Raw genomic sequence first — 24,285 nt, forward strand, 5'->3', positions numbered from 1 at the left:
AGACCCTGTGTTTTCCCCCATTACTCTTTAATGTGTATCAGTAATAGAATGAGTAAATCAATGAATGAATGGCCAAGGAAGCTGAGCTAGGCCAAAGCCTAAATTAGCAGACCACCAAGTTTTTTTTTAAAGTTTTATTAAGATATAATTCAAATACCACACAATTTCACAGCGTTGTGCAACAATCACCATAATCTAATTTTTAAACATTTTTGTCCCCGCCAAAAGTAAACTCTACCCTTCAGTAGTCACTCTCCATCCCCTGACGCCCAACACACTCCCCGGACCTAGACAAACACTAATCTACTTTCTCAGGCCACCAAACTTAACAAAGGTAAATTGATCACAAATCCTAAAAATCTACCCGATTCTGGAGCATAATGTGAAATTTGGTAGATAATTGCCCCCCTTTATCAATGTGTACTGCAGAAACGCAAACTTCTATTGCAGCTTCAGGTCTGATCTGCAGTTTATTAGACTATTAGGCAGTTTGATCGGGAATTTATTAGTACCAGATCCACATTTAATGAGGGTGGATAGTTTGGGTTGGTCTTGATTTTTACTATTGCTGTTGAAGTCAACTCCCTTTAGCAGTTTATACTTTGGCAGAAAACTGAGTAACTGAAAAAACTAGCAGCCTCAGGTAGCAATTGTGAAAGTGCCTGATAATCTCTTCTAGGGTGTTTAGGCCCCTAGAAAATAAGCATTACGTGAGTAGTCGCTTTCCGGAGCTTTTATTTCTAACAAGATTCTTCCAAGAGGCTCACCTCTGGATGGGTGCTGTGCGGGTGTACACGAGGGACAAGAATCACAACTCGGCGTTTAGCGAGGCGGCATTTTCTTTAATGGGTCGGGTCTAGCGCGTCGCCCGGCAGTAGCGTTTCCCTACGCTATCGCTCGTCCGAGTCGCGTGCGCAGTGACGCAGTCGGCGCGCGGTGACGCGACGCGCGGCGCGGTGCACGCTGGGATATTTAAGTCTTCTCCGCGGCGCGGAGCCGCGATGTCTCCGGCGGCTTCGGCGGCTGGAGGAGGCAACCGACGGCGGCCGTTAGCGAGTGTCAGGGACGGCCGGGGCTGGGGCTGCGGCGGGCCGGCTGGGGCGGCACTTCTCGTCCTGTCGCTGCTCGGCCTCGTGCTGTACCTGGTGCCGGCGGCGGCTGCGCTGGCCTGGCTGGCTGTGGGGGCTACCGCGGCCTGGTGGGGACTGAGCCGCGAGCCCCGGGGTTCGCGCGCCTTCTCGCTGGTTCGGAACGCCAGGCGTCAGCGAACACTGCTCGCCTCGCCTCCGGCCAAGTCGGCAGTAAACGGAAATCTTCTAGAGCCGCGGAGCCTGCTGGAAGGACCCGACCCCGCTGAACTGCTCCTCTTGGGCAGTTACCTGGGCAAGCCAGGCCCCCCGCAGCCTGCCCCCGCCCCGGAGAGCAGGGACCTGCGGGAGAGGCCGGGCCGACGCCCACCCGCCCGCACCGCGCCGCCCGCTCAGTCGGCGCATCCCCGTGGCGTTCAAGTTCACTCCTTCCTCCCCACTCCTCTCCTCCGGTCCTCTAGGAGGCCTTCCCACCGGTAAGATAACCCTGATCTTTCCCACACTCTCCTCTCTGTCGACGGGCTTTGAATTAGGGACTTGACTTTCAAATCCAATTTTCTTTTTCATTAAGTCCAAAGTGGATTCTGTGTCGTTTTGCCATCTTAAACACCTTGATGCGTGTCAGTCGTCTCCTGCCCCCCTTTACCCTTTGGAATGAGATGTGATGCCACAGCTGTTTCCTTCCTTTTAGTTCTTAAACCTGTCTGAATTTTCATACAATATAGATTTAGCAGAATACTTGATAAACCATTAAGTATCCCTACTTCTAGTGAAAATGTCTTTATCTTTCGATTGTAGTCATAGAGTATGTTTTGTTAGATTTTTTTTCTTTGGACCACTAAGAGAAATTCTATGGTTAGCCGAGCTCAAAGAGGTGTTCCCAGGAAACACCTCTTTGATTGATAAAACTTGGTAGATAAAGATGATCAAATCAAAGAGACAGTTTCATTTAGTCCCAATAGCTGAGTGATACAAGAGAATACAAAAATTTGGTGAAACTATTAGATTCTTGAAAAGTACATTTATTTGAGAAGATGAATGTTTAGGTGTTATTAGGTGATAAAAATGTTTAACTTTGAGTGTATGTTACTGATGGATTAGCATAGAAGAGTGAAGCATTCTTGAAAAGTTTCTCCCTACACATCCTAACACACACTTTTCTTCCATCGTAGTTTACTTGTGTGGGCAAGGTTTTCAATTTCCCTCTCAAATTGTTGAAGTCCATTGTAGGGACAGCTGTTAAGCAGCTGTCACTTTCTGCCCTTAGACGAAATGGGGGAAAGTTGCCATAAAAATACCATGTGGGGCTTCCCTGGTGGCGCAGTGGTTGAGAGTCCACCTGCTGATGCAGGGGACACGGGTTCGTGCCCTGGTCCGGGAGGATCCCACACGCCGCGGAGCGGCTGGGCCCGTGAGCGATGGCCGCTGAGCCTGCGCAACTGGAGCCTGTGCTCCGCAACTGGAGCCTGTGCTCCGCAACAGGAGAGGCCACGACAGTGAGAGGCCCGTGTACCGCAAAAAAAAAAAAAAAAAAAATACCATGTGTTCTTTGTTGCTTTGAAAGAGGTTTAAACTCTCTAGAAAATATCTGAACCCACGTGGTTCTTTAGTCATTTAAATTTTCTGACATTCCTTTAAGCTTCTTTGGTATCTCCCATTCTTCACAGGGATTGTGGGACTTTATCACATCGGTTTGTAATAACACCTCGAAGAAGATATCCAATTCAACAGACCCAATATTCCTTGCTGGGGGTACTTCCCACAGTATGCTGGAATGGTTATCACAAGAAGACTGTGCTATCTGCTCGTAATTCCAAAATGGTGTGCAGCCCAGTGACAGTGAGGATTGCTCCTCCAGATAGCAAATTGACTCGTTCTCCGATGTGAGTATTGTCGTTGGAAGAATAGACTCCTATTTGTCCACTTTATTCTTTGGTTATTCCTGTGACAAAGCAGAAAAAGAAGTAGCTGCTTATTTGAATGAGAAATCCCAAATTCTAGTAATTGAACCATCTTTTTGTTTTGTTTGCCTTGGATTGTAGCTTTAATTGCAAAGGGCAATTTCTGTGAGTGTATAAATTATACTTTTGTTTGTTGGTTAGCTTCTGATGTCCAGTGACTGAAGTCTGTGCTATATGGCATGGTAATTAAAATATCTTGATGCTGGAATCTTATCTTTCACTGTAGACGAGAGCAAATTATCAACTCAACACTGTCCTCACCATCAACTAGTGCCCCAGACCCATGTGCAAAGGAGACAGTACTGAATGCCCTCAAAGAGAGGAAGAAAAGGACAGTGGAGGAGGAAGACCAAATATTTGCTGATGGCCAGGAAAATAAAAGAAGGTAACAGTCCCAACAGAGTAATAACAGGCCTCTCAGGTGGGCTTCTGGGATTTGTTGAAATATAGATCACTCTCCAGAAGATCTAGAGGCCAGCTCCAGTTTGTGACCCTTAGTAGGTCCTGTTCTTTGGCTTTCATGGAAGAGCTTGGTAACAAGGGCTTTAATGCTGTTCATTTCCTAAGACACATGTTAGATAAATTTTGTAATTTACCTTTTCCATAAGTACTAGAGATACGCCAATAACTGTTAGCCATGTTAGCCTCATACTTTTGATACAAACGTGTTAAATTTTATTTTTGAGAGAGCATGCTTAAAGTCTTCGCCTCACAATCTTGTGCTGTTTAATTATTTGGGTAACCACCAGTTGCAGTATTGTGATTGTGCTGAGGGGAGTGCTTGGCAAAGAAAAGTGAGGACTAGGGTATGGTAGACTTACTAGTAATGAGAGTAAAACCAATTTCATTATTTTGTTTTCAATAACTTAATGAAAATGGGTGTTAAGGCTTTAACAGGCTGCAAAGGAGTAAGTTAAGGAGTCCAGTCATTTTTCTAATTCAATAAATTGAGTACCCACTATGTGCCAGAGCCTATTCTAGGTAGAGCGGAGAGAGCTTTGAACAAGACGGAGTCCTCATGGGACTTGTTTGAGGAAAAGAGACCAAAAAATAAGGATAATAAAATAAGCAAGATAATTATCAATTATAAGTGTATAGAGATAAAAAACAGAGTGATATAACAGAGGGTAATGAGAAGGAGGCTTCTTTATATAAGGTGGACAAAGAAGTGCTCTCTGAGGAGACAGTGGACCCCACATGTAAAATCATTGGCCCCATTACCTAGAGAAGATTGTTCATATCCTATAGGTTCAAAATTGGTCAGCTTTGATACTGTAGGTGACAAAATTGAGTAGGGAAATGTTAATCAGTGCAAGTGTATGTATGTAACGGGAAAATCATGTTATCATGACTAGAGATAGGATTGACAAGTGAGCAATTTGAGCTAATGTCAACTAGCTAAGTAGGAGTGGCAGGGGGTGGGGAGGTGTGGAGGTGGGAGAAGAAATAACTTTTTATGGTGCAGATAGGTTTCTCATGTTCTGCAGGGTGGTAATTTTGCTTGACCCCAGTGAGCCTATAAATGAGAATTCTGTACTATCTTTCCCATGATGGGAATATGCAATGATTCTGTGCACCATGCATAGGCCCTTCTTGTATGTGATATGTAAAGTTTTTCCTTAATAGACTTGCCGTATTAGCCTCTAGAGCACTATAGGATGTGTGGGTTAATCCCTAAAGGGTTGTTTTTGTTTTCAGTTTGGGGACGGTAGGATGTTAAATTTGTGATTCTGATACTTTGGTGAGAAGTTAGCAAATAATTGATACACCTGAAGAGTTCAAAAGGTCTTGAAGTATTTTCATACTTTTCTTACTGCCTGGACACTGTTAGCATAAATTTACCTTTTGGAATCTTTGGAGTTGAAGCATTCCCCTTCTTGTCTAGCATGGAACCTATGCTTCATAGGAATAGTATAGGGTCCCAAGAATATGGGAATATGATTTAAGGGGAAAGAAAAGTAACTTCATTTAATTGAGAGTTTTTTGATTTGTCTAGGCGCCATGATAGCAGTGGGAGCGGACATTCAGCATTTGAGCCCCTGGTGGCCAACGGAGTCCCTGCTTCTTTTGTGCCTAAGTAAGTGAGCATCCATGGGTGAGATACAGACTGTTTGGAAAAAGGGAATCATCAGAGTTACTGTCCTGTAGACTTTCTTTGCTTTTTTGCATTGTTTTATTAGTTCAGGTTCAAATCTTTGAAGTCAGAGAGGAACATTTTGAGTAATTTGCCACAATAACTATCTTCTAATTCCTTTTAATATTTTTTCATTGATATGGATAAAACACACTAAGGCTAAGAGGGTTTATAAATATATTTAATAACCAAGTATATAAACAGAAAGATCACAAGGTTTGTGCAATGGATAAAATGTAACAATATGAAATTTAAGATAAATATTAAATCTCTACATTTGAGTTTAAATACATTTGAGGAGGAATTGGCTGGGAGGAAAAGTGGCTCAGCAATATGTGTGAAAAGCCTTGTGGTAACGTATATGCTTAATTTGAGTCAGCAGTATGCTATGGCTGCCAAAAAAGCTAATGTGCTCCTAGTCTGCGCTGATAGAAGAACAAAGACTAGAATGAGGCCGGTGAGTGGTAGTCTTGCTCGTCTTAGCTCTTCTCAGATTGTCTGTGGAGTGGGTTTGGTTTGGTGTACTACACTGTAAGCATGTACACAAACTGAAATGCATTCTGAGTGGAGCAGCTAAGATTTTATGGGCTGGTGGTGGGTAAGGCAGTTTTGACGGGGTATGAATACTAGCCCAGAGGAGAAAAATCTCAAGGAGAATAAGGAAATTTGGATAATGGTCTCCAAACTATGGAAGGACTGTCACGTGAAAAAAGAAAAACAGTTTGCTCAGTTTGGCTCCAAATAGTATCCATGGGTGAAAGTTAGAGGAAATACATTTTCAGCCAGTATAAGAATAAACTGGTCCGTGGTTGAGTATCATAACAGGGGTTGGATGACTTATTCTACAGGAAAGATGTACAGGGAATTTCTGTTTCAGTTGGAAGCTGAGAAAAAATGGTTGGTTTCTCTTAACTCTGATTTTTAAAAAAAACAGTTTTATTGAGGTATAATTGGTGAATAATAAACTGCCTGTTCAAAGTGTACAAGTTGATAAGTTTTGACTTGCATACACCTGGGAAACCATCACTGCAGTCAAGATAATGCATGCAAACATCACCTCCAAAAGCTTCCCCATGCCCCTTAGTAATACCTCCCTCCATCCTGTCCGCATCTCCAGGTGTCTGCTGATCTGTTTCCTGTCACTGTAGATTAGTGTGCATTTTCTAGAATATTATATCAGTGGACTCATATATTTGATTTTTAAAATATTTGGCTTTCTCTTCTTGACTGTCAGATATATTTAGCCAAACTGTTAATAATAAAATTAAGAGCATTATGCTCTTTTATTAAGTTTGTTTTTTTTTAAGGAAGATTTTGTGTCCATGGACAAAGCCTTAAAAGAATGTCTTTAATAATACATCTAACTATCTTTTCCCCTTTTTATTAGGCCTGGGTCTCTGAAGAGAGGTCTCAATTCCCAGAGCTCAGATGATCACTCGAATAAGAGATCCCGCACCTCTTCTATGAGCTCCTTGACAAGCACATACACAGGTGGCATCCCTAGCTCCAGCCGCAATGCCATTGCCAGTTCTTACAGTTCTACTCGAGGTCTCTCTCAGGTACTTTTGTCTTGCGCTGTGGGAGAAATGGGTTCCTAGCATTAATTAATCGATCAGCCAGTGTTTACTACCTGGTAGTTACTACCTGGTTATCTGTAGATATCTTCTGTCTGTCAGATATTGGGATTACCACTAACAGAAGATACAAACCCTTGAGTGATAACTATAGACCAGTGGAACAGAATAGAAAGCCCAAAAAGTAAAGCAATCATATGTGGAAACCTGATACAAGACAAATGGGCAAAGGACGAATAATTCAGTAAATGATATTAATTTAATCAAAAGGTAGATTGACTCCAGATTGCATTGGATCATAAAAGAAATTTATCCTATAGGCATTGAGAATTTAATGAAAGTTTTAAAAATATGAAGTGGTTGGGGCTTCCCTGGTGGCGCAGTGGTTGAGCGTCTGCCTGCTGATGCAGGGGATGCGGGTTCGTGCCCCGGTCCAGGAAGATCCCACATGCCGCGGAGCGGCTGGGCCCGTGAGCCATGGCCGCTGAGCCTGCGCGTCCGGAGCCTGTGCTCCGTAACGGGAGAGGCCACAGCAGTGAGAGGCCCGCGTACCGCAAAAAAAAAAAAAAAAAAAAAAAAGAAGTGGTTGTAATTCTTTTTTAGAAAGAGGATGTAGTATAGCCTAGGGAACAGAGCAAGCTTTGCTACCAGACAGATGTGGGTTCCAGTCTTGGCTCTGACACCTAGTAGCTCTGGGGCCTTGGGCAAGTAAATCACTTAAACTCTCTTTGTCTCATTTCTAAATCATTGTTGTAAAGACTGAAGGTAGTGTTTGAAAAGTACCCATTACAGTGCCTGTTAATAAGTGGGTACCCAATATGTTGTAGCTAGGAAAAAATAAAAGCATGTGTGGAGGAAGATTTTCAAGGGAAGAAAAATTTTGAGATAAGTTAATCTATCCAGAAGACTCTTACAGTAATATAAATGAAAGATGAGTGTGATAGGTGAGGAATAGTATTTAATTTGTGTCTCTTATGAGTGAGTTTGAGCAGCTTTTCATATACAGTACTAGAGAAACATATTCCAAATGAACTAAAGATTTAAATGTAAAATAGAAACCATAAAAATAAATGTTTGCAAAAGCAGGCTTCTCGGAATTCCCTGGTGGTCCAGTGGTTAGGACTCGGCGCTTTCACTGCCGGGGGCCCTGGTTTGGATCCCTGGTGGGGAAACTTAGGTCTCACAAGTGGGAGCATCAGTTGGTACAGTTCCCTAGAGGGCAGTGTGGCCATTGTTATTAGCATTAGAGATGCACATGCCCTTTGATCCAGCAGGTTTACTTTTAGGAATTAACCCTACACATATACTCAAAGACATATACAAGGGTGTTGATTGTAGCATTATTTTTGCAGAAGCTTGGAAACAATGTAAACATACCTTTTTAAGGGGCTGGTTGAATGACTTACATTATTTCCATAAGTTGAAATACTGTGTAACTGTTAAAAACAGTAAGGCAGCTTTAATAGGCACTGACGTGAATGAGCTCAAAATATTATATTTAAAAAGCATGGTGCAGAACTGTGTGTATAGTGTCCTCTATTCATGCTGCTGGTTTCTTTAATCTTTTGATGTGCATAGAATAATGTTGACAGGAAACTGTAATAGAAGCTGTAATAACTATTGGATAGGAAGGAAACTTTTTACTGAATTCTTGTTGGAATTTGTAACATGTGCTACAATATTACCTTTCCTGGTTTCAGAATTTTTTTTAAGTATAGATAACCGTTAAGTAAAAATTCCCCTGTCCTGGCTATCTCAGTGTCCATCCCATAGGCACCTACTGTTAACATTCCTACTATGTATGTAAACACAGATGATACACAAGATTTCTGGTCTGTTTAACAAAATGGAATCATAGCATATATGGTTTTTCTACATCTTTTTTAATCATTATATATTGCATAGCATTCCATGTCATGTAATCTATCTAACGGCTGTTTTAAAATTAGAGTATAATGTGCAGAAAAACAAATATAGATGTACAGCTTCATGTAACTACCACCCAGGTCAAGTAATAAATCATTTTCAACATGCAGAAGCCCCTCTCATACCCACTCACAGTTACTACTTCTTCCCTTCTTCCTTCCTCAATATTAGCATCATATATAGTTTTCCCTGTTTTTGAATTTTATATAAATGGAAATAGAATATGCTTTCTTCTGTGTTTGGCTTCTTTCATTCAACATTTTACTTGTGAGATTCATTCATGTTGTTGCATGTGGTCATAGGTCCTTCATTTTCATTGCTGAATACTGTTGCATTATATGAATATACCACAATTAATTTATCCATTCTACCATTGGACATTTGAGTTTCTAGTTGGGAGCTGTTACGCATAATGCTGCTATGGACATTCTTGTATACGTTTTTTTTTTTTTAATTTAAGCATAGTTGATTTACAATGTTGTGTTAATTACTGCTACACAGCAAAGTGATGATTGTACATAATATACATCCTTTTTTTAAAAAATTCTTTTTTGTTATGGTTTATCATAGAATATTGAATATAGTTCTCTGTGCTATACAGTAGGATCTTGTTTATTCATCCTGTATATAAAAGCTTCCATCTGCTAACCCCAACCTCCCACTCCATCCCTCCCCCAACCTCCTCCCCCTTGGCAACCACCAGTCTGTTCTCTGTTTGTGATTCTGTTTCTGTTTCATAGATAGGTTCATTTGTGTCATATTTTAGATTCCACATGTAAGTGGTATCATATGGTATTTGTCTTTCTGACTTCACTTAGCATGATAATCTCCAGTTGCATCCATGTTGCTGCAAATGGTATTATTTCGTTCTTTTTTATGGTTGAGTAGTGTTCCACTGTATATATGTACCACATCTTCTTTATCCATTCATCTGTTGATGGACATTTAGGTTGTTTCCATGTCTTGGCTGTTGTGAATAGTGCTGCTTTGTATAAGTCTTTTTTTTTCCCCGTACTGCACACAGTTTGTGGGATCTTAGTTTCTCGACCAGGAATCGAACCTGTGCCTCCTGCACTGGAAGCGCAGAGTCCTAACCACTGGACCACCAGTGGTCTAGGGTTATTCCCTGTATAATTCTTTTCAAGGTGATGTTTCAGCTGATTCTCCTACCAGCGCAGTATGAGATTTTGTTCCTGTGTTTATACATCTTCACTAACACTTGGTGTTGCCTGTCTCTTTTAATTACCCATTCCAGTGAGTGTGAAGTAGTATTTCATTGTGGTCTTAATTTGTATTTCTCTGATTGATAATGAAATAGAGGTATCAACTGTTCATTGGCCATTTGTATTTTCTTTTTTATGAAGGGCCTGTTCAAGTTTCTTGGCTCTTTTCTATTAGGTTGTCTGTCTTTTTCTTACTGATTTTTGTAAGGTCTTTATATGTTCTAGATACAAGGTCTCTGAATTATATGTGTTGCAACAAGTAAGTGTCCTACTCTGTGGCTCACTGTTTCATCCTTTTCACTTATGGTTAGTGTATTTTGTGTACTGTTGAGGAAGTCTTTGCCTGCCTAAGGTCATGATGATATTGTCATATTGTCTTATGCTACCTTCCAGAAGCTTTATTATTTTTCCTTTTTAAATTTAGATCTATAATCCTCTTGAAATTGATTTTTTTTTTTTTTTTTTTTTTGCGGTACGCGGGCCTCTCACTGCTGTGGCCTCTCCCGTTGCGGAGCACAGGCTCCGGACGCGCAGGCTCAGCGGCCATGGCTCACGGGCCCAGCCGCTCCGCGGCATGTGGGATCTTCCCGGATCAGGGCACGAACCCACATCCCCTGCATCGGCAGGCGGACTCTCAACCACTGCGCCACCAGGGAAGCCCTTGAAATTGATTTTTATGTGTGATGTAAGGTAGGGATCAAAATTAGTATTTTTCCATCTAAATATCTATTTGACTCAGCAACGTTTATTGAAAGGCCCGTCCTTTTCCTATTGCTCTGCAGCACCACCTTTGTCATAATTTGTGTCAGTATATCTGTAGATCCATTTCTGTTGATAGATTCTGTTTTGTTGCACTGGTCTGTTTTTCTGCCCCGTGCCACACAGTCTTTAAGTTTTGATATCTAGTAGAGTAAGTCATCCAACTTTCTCATTTCTCTCATTCCTCTTGAGAATTGTCTTGGATCTTGGCCCTTTGCATTTCTATATAATTTTATCATCTTGTCAATTTCCATACCAAAAACTTTGCTAAGATATTGATTGGGATTGCCCTTAATCTACCAATTATTTTGGAGAGAGTTGACATTTACAATATTGAATCTTCCAGTCCATGCACATGGGGTAGTCTTCAGTTATTTACATCATCTTTAACTTATCTGTGCAGTGGTTTTACATATTTTTTATTACATTTATTCCTAGGTACATGTTTTTGATGCTATTATAAATAGCATATTAGAAATTTGTTACTGATATATAGTAATACAACTGATTTTTGTATTCAGAAAATTTGCTAAATTCTGAATATTCATCTGTATATTCTTTAGGATTTTTGTATGTACATCATGTTGTCTACAATAATAACAGTTTTTTTCTTTCTTTTTAATTCTAGTATTGTTTTTTCTTTTTAGTTTTTTAGAAATTAATTTTTAAAATTTATTTATTTTTGGCTGTGTTGGGTCTTTGTTGCTGCGCGCGGGCTTTCTCTAGTTGCCGCAAGCGGGGGCTACTCCGTTTTGGTACACGGGCTTCTCATTGCGTTGGTTTTTCTTGTTGCGGAGCACGGGCTCTAGGCATATGGGCTTCAGTAGTTGTGGCATGCAGGCTCAGTAGTTGTGGCTCGTGGGCTCTAGAGCGCAGGCTCAGTAGTTGTGGCGCACAGGCTTAGTTGCTCCACGGCATGTGGTATCTTCCTGGACCAGGGCCAGGGCTGTCACCCATGTACCCTGCATTGGCAGGCAGATTCTTAACCACTGCGCCACCAGGGAAGTCCTTGAATATTATCTTCTTACATACTTTTTTGTTGTTTTGTTTTACTGTCAGACATTGGAGGGGTGGGGGGACAATGACTTGAAGCTCTGAATGATAGTATCTTCCTCCAGAGAGGTCTGTCTTTTGCCTCTGGCAGGCAGCTAGGATTGGGACAGATTACCCCTGTACAGTTGGAACTGACATGATTCTGAGTTGGTTGTCAGTTCTTGTGAGGGCTGGTTTATTTCTGATTTGCCCTGTACCCTACTATGTAGCCTTTGGGATTCGAACCAAAAGCCTAAGGTGTATATTAGGGCCCCTCTACTTTGCAAAGCCCTGAATTCCGGTTTTTGTCTTCCCAGCCCTACAGGGCTGCTGAAAGCTTTTCTCAGCCTCTCAACTGCAGCTTTTACTTTTGGAAGGAGCAGTCGCCCTGAGGCTCCTCACCTGCTGGCTCCTCTCCTCTGTCTTACCTCCACAGTGTCTCACTGCCTTGGTAGCTCTCCATACCACCATACCTTCAAACATATGTATTTTATATTTTCTTCAGCATTTTTTGTTTGTCCTCCACAGCAGGGTTGGTCTGAAACAACGTAGTCAATATGTAATAACCCATAATGGAAAAGAATCTGAAAAAGAATGTATACACACACATATATGTATGTATAACTGAATCACTTTGCTATACACCTGAAACATTATAAATCAACTATATATCAATAAAAACTAAGTAAATGGTGCTTATGCATTAAAAAACAAACAAACCCATAGCCTGAAACATGGTCAGATTTTGTTTTAAAGCACCCTCACCCCTGGTAGAGCCTGTGACGTCACTACGGCAAGTAATATACTCACTGACACTAATAGCTTCTGGGTGTTTTATTGTAAGTAGTTACCAGTCCCCTGTTTGTGTGTGATATTTGAATATATAATGCTGTCAGAAGGAGAAGTTCTAGAACGGAGAGCATAGTGTACTTTCAATTTTGATCATAATTATCTTTGAAATGGTCCATGGCATGAGTTATTTTAAATTATCAAGAAAGTAACGAAGTCATTGGAAGCGGAGATTAGAGTAATATGAAAGTTCTTTATCTTGAAACTTCTCTTTCAAAGAAATGTGTACTGAAGCAGTAAACATGCCCAGTAGTCAACAGAGATGACAGCCCTTCTATTTGGTGCAAGTGGTAGTAGAGATATTTGACTTAATTGTATTTTTCCAGAGGAGCAGTAGTATATACCCAACCCACAGCTACCCAAACTAGAAGTTCTAGCTTTGATATTATAAAATCATTACAAATATTAGACTGGTGCCAATTAGAGAAAGTGAACTGTCCTTAGATCTCATTGTGCGTGACATTGATATCTTCGTAAGTCTTATATAAGACTTGTCATTTTCCAAAGTAGGAATAGTAACCCTGGCCTTCAAAACCTCAAAACCCTAGCTTGCATTTCTGACCCCATCCCTTATTATTCCTTTACATATACCCTATATTTAAGTCAAAGCAGCATATTTGTTATCTTGTAAGAGCACCTACTTCCTGCTTTGTTGCCTTTTCTTGTCCTGTTCTCCATCCGGAATCATGTGTCCATCCTACTGCAAGCCTGTAAAGTTTGTCTTTCTTCAGGTGTTTTTGTCAGATTATGAAGGACCATCACAAATGTCACCTTCATCCTTTATTATTCTTCTAACTGAACTCTGCATAATCTCTCTCTTCTTGGACTCCTTTTTAGAGACTTCATTCATCTCTTGTCTATTATAGTCAATTTGTGTACCATCCTATCTCTTTTCTAGATTATAAATTTATTGATGATGGGAATGGTCTTGCTTCTATTCTTTGTAAAGTATAAAGGATAGTACCTTTATGAAATAGGAACTTGACAAAAATTGAATTACAGTGCAGAACTAAATTGACTGCTGGATACATAGATTGTTTCTTTTTATGACTTGCCTTGGTATAGCCTTTGCCCACTTTTCATTTGATATGTTTATTATGTTTATATGGAATTGCAAGACTTTCACTTTTACATGTTAAGGATATTAACTTATCACTTTAGTTGAATATATCTACCTTTTAATTTTGTTTCTAGTTATGTTTTTATTTCATTTTGGAGTGTTTTTGTTTCCTGTCCACATACATTTTATTTCTATTTTATGGAAACATTACTGTGGTTGAAAATTCAGATGGTACAGAGTATATAGTAAAGTCTCCTTCCCACATGGAGACATTTTTATTTAGAGAGGTTCTTAGTTGTCCTACGACAGTCTGTCAGTTTTCTCTCCTTTGTTTCTGGAATAGAAAGTCTTTTCCCTACCCCAAGTTATTTAAGAGCTCATTTGGTTTTTTTAAATAGTTCTTTATGACACCTGGATTGTGTGTGTGTATAGTCTATGAAGTAGAGATAGAACATTTTCCTCCTAATTGTTGAACCAGGTTGTCTTCCACCCTGGCTAAAGGTTAGAATCACCTTTGGCACTTCGTTAAAAATACAGGTGTGAGGCCTAAGCACTTGTTGTTTTTTCAGATGGCTGTCCTTTCTCGTTATTTACCTGAGCATAACGTAAAAAACTATTACTGATTTCAGCTTTTTCCTCAAGCTTATTCTGAGTCTCGGTTTCCTGACATTAGTCTTATGGAACTACTCTACTGCTTTACCACCTGTCTTTGATTTAAAACCCTCTTTACCTTTTTAAAATTTTTATGAAGTATTGTTGCCTCCCTGTTTGTGCTTATATGATGCAATTTTACTGAGTAAGAAATCACTAGAAGCTTCTCAGTAGGAAAATTGCCTATGGTGATAGTTCAGTATCTTTGTAAATAGGCCAGAGACAGTGAACCTATTTGCAGAGAGCTGCTCTTTGTCAAGTACTTTGCTGCTAGGCCTCTTCGAAGGAGGCAGAGATGAAAACAGACTACCTTTGCTATCAGGGGACTCCACTTGGTGAAGAGACAGATGCATGGATAATTATAACGATAAATACCACTGATGCTGCAAAAGTCATAGATGTCATGATCGTATATATGTGTGTGTATATATATATATTTTTCTTTCTTTTTTTTTTTTTTTTTTTTGCGGTACGCGGGCCTCTCACCGCTGCGGCCCCTCCTGTTGCAGAGCACAGGCTCTGGACGCGCAGGCCCAGCGGCCATGGCCCATGGACCCAGCCGCTCCGCAGCATGTGGGATCCTCCCGGACCGGGGCACGAACCCGTGTCCCCTGCATCAGCAGGTGGACTCTCAACCACTGCGCCACCAGGGAAGCCCCGTGATCGTATATTTTAAAAAAATAAAGTTAATAAAGTAAAACTGAAAATTTAATGAGAGCAAAACTAAATTAGTTTATTAGCTTATCTTCATTGGAACAGTTTAATTTACTTTTATCGTTTCCACAGACAATATAGAGTAAACGTGTATGCACATCATAGCTCTAAACCATTACTGAATGTGACAGTCCCCTTTTTAATATACGCCAAAAGTACATTCATTCCTTCTACATTTATTAGTTAGCGTTCCGTTAGTTTTTCAGGCTTTTTCTCCTGTAGTTAATACTGGCAATTGACTTTCTTTTCAGGAGCCTTCCTTCACAAAGAAATATTTTTTTAGTTACCTAAAAGGAGATTTTATATGCAGTGATAAATAGAACCACAGCATTATATTGAAGGTCAGATGATAAACTATCAACTAGGGTCAGTCACGTTATTTGTGTTTGCCTTTTAGCTGTGGAAGAGGAGTGGACCCGGTTCATCTCCCTTCTCTAGCCCAGCCTCATCCCGCTCCCAGACACCAGAGCGGCCAGCAAAGAAAATAAGGTAATCCATTATTGTTTGCTGCGTGGATTACTGAGCGGTCAGGAAAAGAGGGACGTTTACTCGGCTGTTAGGCTTTCTGCAACTCTGATTTGGAGGATCAAAGAAATTAACATCCAGAGGACAGGGAAAGGCCCGCCTGAATCGCTCTCATCTCTTACAGTTCTTTTGTACCAACTGTAGAGGCCTCTGGCTCTCTTCCTCACACTGTAGCGTGAGTGACAGGGGTGCAAGAGTAGAGGCCACACAGAATAGAATGAACAGAGCAAACGATGTCATCGGGCAGCGGACTTCCATGTTTTTGACTCCAGCTGACCTTCTAGGTACCTACAGTCAAGTTGAATGTCACTCCGTTAGGGATCAGATCTGTGACTAGAACTTTCAGGGACTTGGTGGGTTGTAAGTAAGGTTTTGAAGATCACTGATTTGTGCTTGTTGTAAGACAAAGGTTTCTCCTTGGTTTCCATGAACTGCCTCCATTCTTTTCTGTTGGAATTTTCTTTTGACTTCTTTTATTTTTTCTCCTGGCATACTGAGGTCTTATATCATGGTTGTTCTAGACCAGTTGGTAGGTAAGCAGGTACAAGAAGTTATCCAGTACTTTTTGTCAGCAAGTCTTTCTTAAACTTAATTCTGCCTTTTCCTCCTACAGAGAAGAGGAGCTTTCTCATCATTCTAGTTCTTCAACTCCATTGGTAACAGACAAGGAGTCCCAGGGAGAAAAGGGTAAGTTGATGAATGCACTAGGGTGGCTTTTGGTGGTGGAAGTGTTGAGCATTGCCTTGTGGACGGCCTGTTAGATACAGAGACAGGAGTTTCTGTCCTTCAGAAATTTATAGTCAGGTAAGGGAGAAAGGTGACACAGACAGGTACAGTATAACGTGTGGTAACGGTGGGCTACAGATAAGCTTAGGTTGAGGTATCTGTGACCAATCCAGATAATTATTGTCCAGCAAGCAGTTGTATACCTGCATTTGGAGCAATTCTGCCTTTATATCCTCTTGACTATATAATCTTTTTTTGTGTGTGCGGTATGTGGGCCTCTCCCACCGCGGAGCGCAGGCCCAGCAGCCATGGCCCATGGGCCCAGCCGCTCCGCGGCCTGTGGGATCCTCCCGGACCGGGGCACAAACCCGTGTCCCCCGCATCGGCAGGTGGACTCCCAACCACTGCGCCACCAGGGAAGCCCTTGACTATATAATCTTTCAGACACCATCCAAGAGCCCAAATCATGGAAGATCGAATCTTTCAGAGATACCCATTGAAAACTCAATGTTAAAAATGGGATAGGGCTTCCCTGGTGGCACAGTGGTTGAGAGTCCGCCTGCTGATGCAGGGGACACGGGTTCGTGCCCCGGTCCGGGAGGATCCCACATGCCACGGAGCAGCTGGGCCTGTGAGCCATGGCCGCTGGGCCTGCGCGTCCAGAGCCTGTGCTCCGCAACGGAAGAGGCCAGAACAGTGAGAGGCCTGTGTACCGCAAAAAAAACAAAACAAAACAAAATTAAAAAAAACGGGATAGACAAACCTATCCATTTCTGGCAGAGAGGAGGAAGAAAACAAGTCTTTCTTTTTTTTTAGTTGCAGATAAAACCACATGTAAGAAACAGAACTCGTGGAATTCCCCATCAACACCTGGCAGCTCTGGGCGGCGTAAACGGAAAGTTCAGTTGCTGCCCTCCAGGCGAGGGGACCAGCTGACCTTGGTATGGTCTTGTCCATCTACCTCTGCCCACCCCCACTTAACTCTGTCTTAGGAAGGCTAAATATAGGATTCTTCCAGTTTCTCCTGATTGACAACTTCTTTTTCTCTTTGGTAGCCTCCACCTCCCCAGCTTGGTTATTCAATCACTGCTGAAGACTTAGACTTGGAAAAGAAAGCTTCTTTACAGTGGTTTAACAAGGTCTTGGAGGATAAGACTGGTAAGGAATGTAGATCAGTTTCACACCCCAGAGAGGGTTTGTTTCTTTTGGTTTTATTTTGGTCTTTCTCATCTAGGAAGTCCATTTGGGTCCTCAGTGGAATCTGGAGAACAGTGAGCACTGAGACGGAAGGGAAGCCTTTCTAAATGAGTTGTCCTGAGGCCCTGAACTCCCCGTGCTCCATGATATGCCACTGGAAAGAATTCCCAAACAAGGGAGGACAACGTCATCTTTTCTTTCTTCCCTAGATGCTGCCTCAAACTCTGTCACTGAGAACCCACCTACCAGTCAGTCTTCTTTCACTTTTACCCTGCCTGCTGCTGGGACTGCTTCATCCCCAGCCTCCCTCCCAGCCCCAAGCACTAACCCACTGTTGGAGAGCTTGAAGAAGATGCAGAATTCCCCAGGCCTACCATCCCTCCCCGGTGAGTGGGAGAGCTTACTTTAGAGCACGTAACGACATCAGCCTTCGTTTAGGTGGAAGTAAAAGCACCATGCCCATCAGTTGCTGGAAATTGCTGCAAAGGTTGAACCTATTCTAACTTCCCAAACCTGAGCTGGTGCAGGCTTAAGAGCTTTAGAAATCTGTAGTCAGGACATTTAGGGAAGGGCTGCAACACTTAAAGCTGGGGAAGGCAGCTTAGCTTTGGTAGTCAAATAGCTCTTGATTTGAAACCCAGTCCCTTAGCTGCTCTGAGCCTTGTTGTCTTCATCTGTAAAATAAGAACAGTGCTCACCTCATGAGGTGTCCCTGAAGTATAAACGGTCACATGGTTAAGGTGTCTTGTCACATGCTTGCTAGACGGCAGGCACAAGGTAATAGGCTTCCAAGGACCTGCTGGCTGTTCCAGCCCCTTGCCTTCTTGGCACTGCATATATACACACTCCTCTACTGCACTTCATCATAGTGTAGAATATATTAGGTATTCAGCCTCTCCCAGGGCTCATGGGCAGAGACCATCTCATTCACGGTCATATGCTCTGTACTTAGCGCCTGGTGGGTGAATGTAATATAGTACATCTTTGTTAGATGACTAAGGTATATCTACATAATTAATTGGACTTGATTTCAGGTAATTGGATTTTTCTCAGTTTCTACACATTTAACCCCCAACTGGGCCAAGTTTTATCCTCTTCTGTTTTTCTTATGACCTGTGAAGGGTAGAAATTATGAACACTTCTTTGACTTTCAGGAATGGACAGTTTAAAGGCCTGTGGTATAGATTTAGTCGTAATTGTTGACTGTTGAATCCCTAGCACTGTGCTAGGCATTGAACACTGCATCATGTTTGAGATATTCCAAATTCACTTTCTCTACTCTTCCCAGAATCTGCTGGCGTGGCAACCACTGTGGCCCATTCGCCTCCCAGCCCTCTGGCCCCTCTGGGCTCTTCAGAGTCAGCACCCCTTCCAGGCACCTCCGAAGACTCCAAATCCACCACCACTTTCTTGGGGCTGACCCCTGCTTCTTCCCCAGGACCAGTCACTGACGCCAAGTCACCTCCGGACCCTCAGGCTGAGACATCTGCCAAATCCCAAGCCCCGTCCGCCCCGTCTCCCAGCCCCAAGCAGAGTATTCTGTTTGGAATGCTGAGCACCCCACCTGTTAACCCTCCTGCCTCTGCGGCCCCTGCTGTGTCTTCAGCATCTCCCATGTTCAAGCCCATTTTTGTGGTCCCACCTAAAAGCGAGAATGAGGGCCCCTTGCCCTCTAGCCCTTCCAAGGTCACAGCCGCGGCATCTTCCAGCTCAGCCGTCCCCATGACGACTAGCAGCCCACCCCTCACTTTCAAGCCTATCTTTAGCAACATGGGGCCACCTGCATCTGTGCCCATGTTAACTCCCTTCTCCCTCAAGCAAACAGCTACTCCAGCCACTACCACGAGCGCCCCTCTCTTCAGCGGCCAGGCTGGCGCCACCTCTGCAGTGGTGTCCATGACCACAGCCAGCGCCTCCGCAGACTCTGCTCCGAAGCCCGCGTTCAGCTTCGGTGTGCGCACCGCGACCAGCACCCCGAGCAGCGTGACTAGCACCACCGCTTCCGCCTCCCAGCCCTTCCTCTTTGGGACTCCCCCTGCTTCCGGTGCCAGCTTCACCCCAGCCGTGGGCCCCATATTCCAATTTGGCAAGCCTCCCGCCATGCCCGCTTCAACAGCAGTCGCCACCTTTGGCCAGTCCCTTCCCAGTGCCGCCCAGACCGCCCCCAGCAGCAGCAGCAGCAGCAGCAGCAGCACAGCCAGCTTTAGTGGCTTTGGCAGCACCCTCACCGCCTCAGCCCCAGTCAGCAGCAGCCAGCCCACGCTGACGTTCAGTAGCGCCACCGCCCCAGCGTTCAACATTCCCTTCGGCCCGAGCGCCAAGCCACCTCCCCCGTCCTACCCAGGAGCCAACCCCCAGCCCGCCTTCGGGGCTGCGGATGGGCAGCAGCAGGGGGCTGCCAAGTCGACCCCTGTCCCCAGCTTCGGCAGCTCTTTCACTTTCGGGAACTCTGCAGCCCCGGCCCCAACTGCGGCTCCAGCGCCAGCCCCGGCCCAGCCAGCCTTTGGTGGCACTGCGCAGTCGGCCTTCAGCGGTCTGAAGGCCACGGCCTCTGCCTTTGGCACCCCTGCCAGCACCCAGCCAGCCTTTGGCGGCACCACAGCTGCCTTCTCCTTCGGTGCAGCCACCACCTCTGGCTTTGGAGCTACAACCCAGACCGCCAGCAGTGGGACCAGTAGCTCAGTGTTCGGCAGCACGACACCATCGCCCTTCACATTTGGGGGACCGGCAGCCCCAGCCGGTGGTGGGGGCTTTGGGATCAGTGCGGCCACCCCAGGCACCAGCTCTGCCTCTGGAGCGTTCGGCTTTGGAGCGGGACAGAGTGGGACCACTGGCAGCACGACCCCTTTTGGGGGAGGCTTGAGTCAGAACAGCTTGGGCGCGCCCAGCCAGGGCACACCCTTTGCCTTCAACGTGGCCAGCACGCCGGACAGCAAACCTGTGTTTGGAGGTAAGGTCAGGAGTTGACTTGGTCTGCTGTGCGGCGTCCGTTCTTGGGGAGCTTTACGTTGTGGTAGTGAAGAAACAGGTGTTAAATGTGTAAATAGTGTGGCAGGTAGCAATAAAAGTATGTGATTAATGACTGTGGAGGGATGCCTTTCTGAGGAAGTAACAAATTTAACCTCCGAGACTGACAAGAAGAGCTTGGGCTGTGGCTGGGGGGAGGTGTGTGTGAGGGCAGTGCAGGGCCTGTTGAAAGTGGTCGCTTTGGAGCTGGGGAGAAGATGGGATGGGATCGCAGGCAGCTTTGAGGCTGGAAAAGCGTGCTTGTGAAGTTACAGTGAGGCCATTCAGCACCGTTCTTTTTCCCCAGCGCCATTCAGTTACAAGATACAGACCTAAAATTAGTGGTAGCCGGCAAGGCCCGCCTGTTGCAACTCACCAAGTAAAGCAGCAGGGGCGGTGGCCCGGAGGTTCTCTGAGGCTGAGGAAAAGCAGGAGCCGGAGTTGCTGCGGTGGCGAGCGGGGAGGCAGTGCAGTGCCTGCAGGGGAGGCGGGAGTGGGGGGAGAGACGGGGGCCAGGCCGGGCCCCAGGAAGCCAGAAAGACGCCCACCCCAGCCTGGCCCCCCACCCCCACCCCGGGACGAGGAAGAGCTGGGAGAGCAGGCGGCCCTCCCCGCGGGACTGGTGCGGATGGCAGCACTCAGTGAGGGTGGGGCGTTTTCTGGTGGCTGAGTCCCAGTGGGCCCCGGGGGGAGATCAGGGGACCCACCGGGTGGAGGGGAGGAGACCGGTGAACAAGGAGAAGAGGCATAACGCTTCTAGTCCTGGTGGAAGGGAGGTAACTGGGTCAGGCTACAGGTGGCGGTCCACTGACGGTCGCTGTGTCTGGTGGCCAAGGGAATGCAGAGGCCCTACGCCGTAGGTGGTCAGAAGGCAACCTGAGGGGCTTGTCTCCACCGCGGCACAGCTGTTAGCAGGCTGGGAGGCCCACCTGGGGCAACGCGTGTTAAGGCCTCCTTCCAGTAGGCTGAATGGGAGCTAAGGGGCCCTGCGGGGAAGGCCCTGCTGGGAGCAGACCCCCCCCCACTAGGCTTATAACCCTCTGCTTTGAGGCCCTCTGCTCACCGGCCTGGTCTCTACAGTTCTCTGCTGTCTCTTCATCCTAGGCACCTCCACACCCGCCTTTGGTCAGAACACCCCTGCTCCTGGGGTGGGCGCATCAGGCAGCAGCCTCTCCTTTGGGGCATCCTCAACACCCGCCCAAGGCTTTGTCGGAGTTGGACCTTTCGGTAAGCGGCCAGTCTCCTCGTTGCCAGTGTGACCTGTGTATCTCCTCTCTGAAGATGGGGTGGGGTGGGCTGGCAGCTCCGGCTCTCCGAGCGCCATCTGGGAGTCCAGCACAAGCCAGGTTTGGAGTTGGGCAGCAGAGATGAGAAGGAGCCAGACTGCTGGGACGCCAGGTAAAAATGCCTTCCTGGGCCTTGCTCCCAGCCTATCTGTGGTCTTGGGATTTTGCCTTTTTAATAAGCCCTCCCCCGGAAGAATTGCTAGAGCTTGGCGAGGCTTTCTCCCAGCATCCGGTGTTCTTTAGAGACTGCTCTCAGGTAGCAGCTACCCTGATGAGATCTTGTTGAATCTTTCCAGGATCGGCGGCCCCCTCCTTTTCCATTGGTGCGGGATCCAAGACCCCAGGGGCTCGACAGCGACTGCAGGCCCGAAGGCAGCACACCCGCAAGAAATAGCCTTTGCCCCTGCCCCCCCACATCCCCGCCTCCCTTGCCCAAATCTGGACCTCAGCACCTGCTAGGAAGAGCCTCTGACCCTTCCAGTTCCATAACGCAGACCTGCCCCAGACCTCTGGCTTCGGCCACCAGGGAGGTGGTGGCAGCCCCAGGGGCTGTTTCCCTCTTCCAGGAAGCAGAAGCCTCAGGCCTCTCGAGGGAGGAGGGGGAGGCAGGATGTGGCGGGGCAGAAGCCTATTACTACCTTACTTGAACAGTTCCACTGGTGAGGCTGGAGAGAACTAAAGAAACATCTGTACATATCGTCCACTGCCTTCCCTGACTCTCGTTTAGTGTATGAGCTTGGTCAGGCGGCCTCCCTTCCCGCCTTTTCCCTGAGAGCCAGCTTTGCCGGAGGGCAGCAGGTAGAGCCCTCACCCACTTGGATCTCTGATATGCACTTGATGGGATTGGGGGATGGATTATCCCTAAAACTTTACCTTGCTTGGCTTGGCTATAAAAAGTGGTTCTCCCCCTCTGGTCCCATTAGGGGACTCTGTTTCCCCATTTCTCGCTGCTTCATCCCTTACTGGTTCCTTGCAGGATCGATTCCATTTAAAATGATCCTGACTCTAGCTTTGCCTTTGGAGACCCCAGCGGGTGCTGCTCCTGCTGTTCCACTTCCTCCTGCCAAGTCCGAGCCGCTGTTTCATCCCCGACCCTCTCTGCCAGTTTGGCCCCTAAAAGCTTGGTGGCTCAAGACTGTTAGCCTGGCAGACCCAGGGGTGATACCTTCCCCAGGAGAGGGAAGCTCCTGGAGCAGGCAGGACGCCCCCGCTGCTTTCAGCTGCCTCCTTGCCCACCGTCCCCGTTGGCCTCATTGGGCTCGTCTGCCTCTCCGGGATCGTATGTCTAAAGCCTTGTCCTGTGTTATTTTGTCTGATGCTCACGTCTATTGCTCTTTGAATCGAGTTTGGAGGAAGAACTGAATTGTATGAGTGGCGGCATGTTGGTAGTGCCGGACTTAACTGTTTCTCAAGTTCCTGGGGCCTCGCTAATTGAATGTGGAAAGTAGCACCACTTATGGCTACAAGTGCCGAGTCCTGAATTTTCAAATGGTGTTTTGACTTTAAGGGCTGGCAGCCCAAGGAGGATGGGTCTGAGGGGAAGCAAAGGCCTCTTCCCTCTGCTGTTTCTTTCCCACCTGCCTAACTTCACTGTAGGCTAGATCACTTGTAGTATCTGTTAGAAAACCTAAATTAACCACATTTTAAAATTGTATCTTACTTCCTCCACCCCTTCCTTCCTTCTTCCTTGGTTCCAAAACCACATACCCCAGGCCCAAAAACCTTGCTGCCATGCCCATCCTCTTTGGGAGAAGTATGAATGCGTGTGTCTAAATTAAAAGGAAAAATATTTAAACGTTTTTTAACAAAATAAAAATTTATTTTTGTATTTAAGCTAAATTGCCTTTTAAATTCCTTCAAGCTTGGTTCATTGAGGTGGTTAAGTATAAATGCTATTGACTAGAAATTTAGCTGTATAGTTAAGTTATGCCTGTGTGAAGAAGAGGCTCAAATGCTGTCCCAGGCAGCTTTCCTGAGGGACTAGAGCTCCTTCCGGAAACACAAAATGTAATTCTTATTTTATAAATAATGTGATGTAGATGTAACTAGTCCCCCTCCCCTTGGTGAATGAGCGTGAATGTTGTGTGGCAGGCAGGGGACTGTGCCTCCCCAGCCCCAAGGAGAGCTCTGTTAGTACTTAACTGTTGTGTGTGGAGCTGAGGAGGGACCCGAGCCTCAAACACCTGCGCCTATACCTTACATAAGGTAGCCCCTCTCAGCTTAGTACCTGCAGCTACAGCTAGGTAATTTACCTCAGTTCCACAGGCAGGACAGTTGATCCAGGAGCCCCCTGAAGCGGGCGTCCTGGCGCAGCCTGAGTGTGAGCGCGTGAGTGCGGGTGTGGACATGTACGTGCACTGGACAGGGACGGGAGGCTGGGACTTTCCATTACAAATACAGACTGAATTCCTGTGAGTCTAGTTGGAATTTTTAGTATGAACGTGAGATTGTTCTCCTCGCTTATGTCATTAAAAAAAACTGTGATCTATCGTAGACCATGTCCTGCCTTTTATTTATGTGGGAAGCAGTGCATCTCACCAGCAAGAACAGAGCCCAGGGAAGGGACCCACAGCA

The 24,285-nt window shown here is 45.3% G+C and overlaps 1 protein-coding gene across 1 annotated transcript; it reads left to right on the plus strand.

The window, feature by feature from the left end:
• Positions 1-987: 987 nt before the first annotated feature.
• Positions 988-24,204, plus strand: POM121C (POM121 transmembrane nucleoporin C). Its single transcript, XM_027126130.1, has 13 exons — positions 988-1,564; positions 2,756-2,971; positions 3,276-3,434; positions 5,046-5,126; positions 6,571-6,742; positions 15,369-15,460; positions 16,110-16,183; positions 17,039-17,163; positions 17,278-17,380; positions 17,629-17,805; positions 18,708-20,369; positions 21,530-21,652; positions 22,008-24,204. Exons 1-13 carry the CDS (start codon positions 1,002-1,004, stop codon positions 22,103-22,105), a joined length of 3,645 nt encoding a protein of 1,214 aa, XP_026981931.1. The 5' UTR covers positions 988-1,001; the 3' UTR covers positions 22,106-24,204.
• The last annotated feature ends 81 nt before the right edge of the window (positions 24,205-24,285 follow it).

Source organism: Aethalodelphis obliquidens, unplaced genomic scaffold (genome assembly GCF_003676395.1).
Source record: "Aethalodelphis obliquidens isolate GAN/ISIS:26980383/991018 unplaced genomic scaffold, ASM367639v1 scaffold30, whole genome shotgun sequence".
Taxonomy (NCBI): Eukaryota; Metazoa; Chordata; class Mammalia; order Artiodactyla; family Delphinidae; genus Aethalodelphis; species Aethalodelphis obliquidens.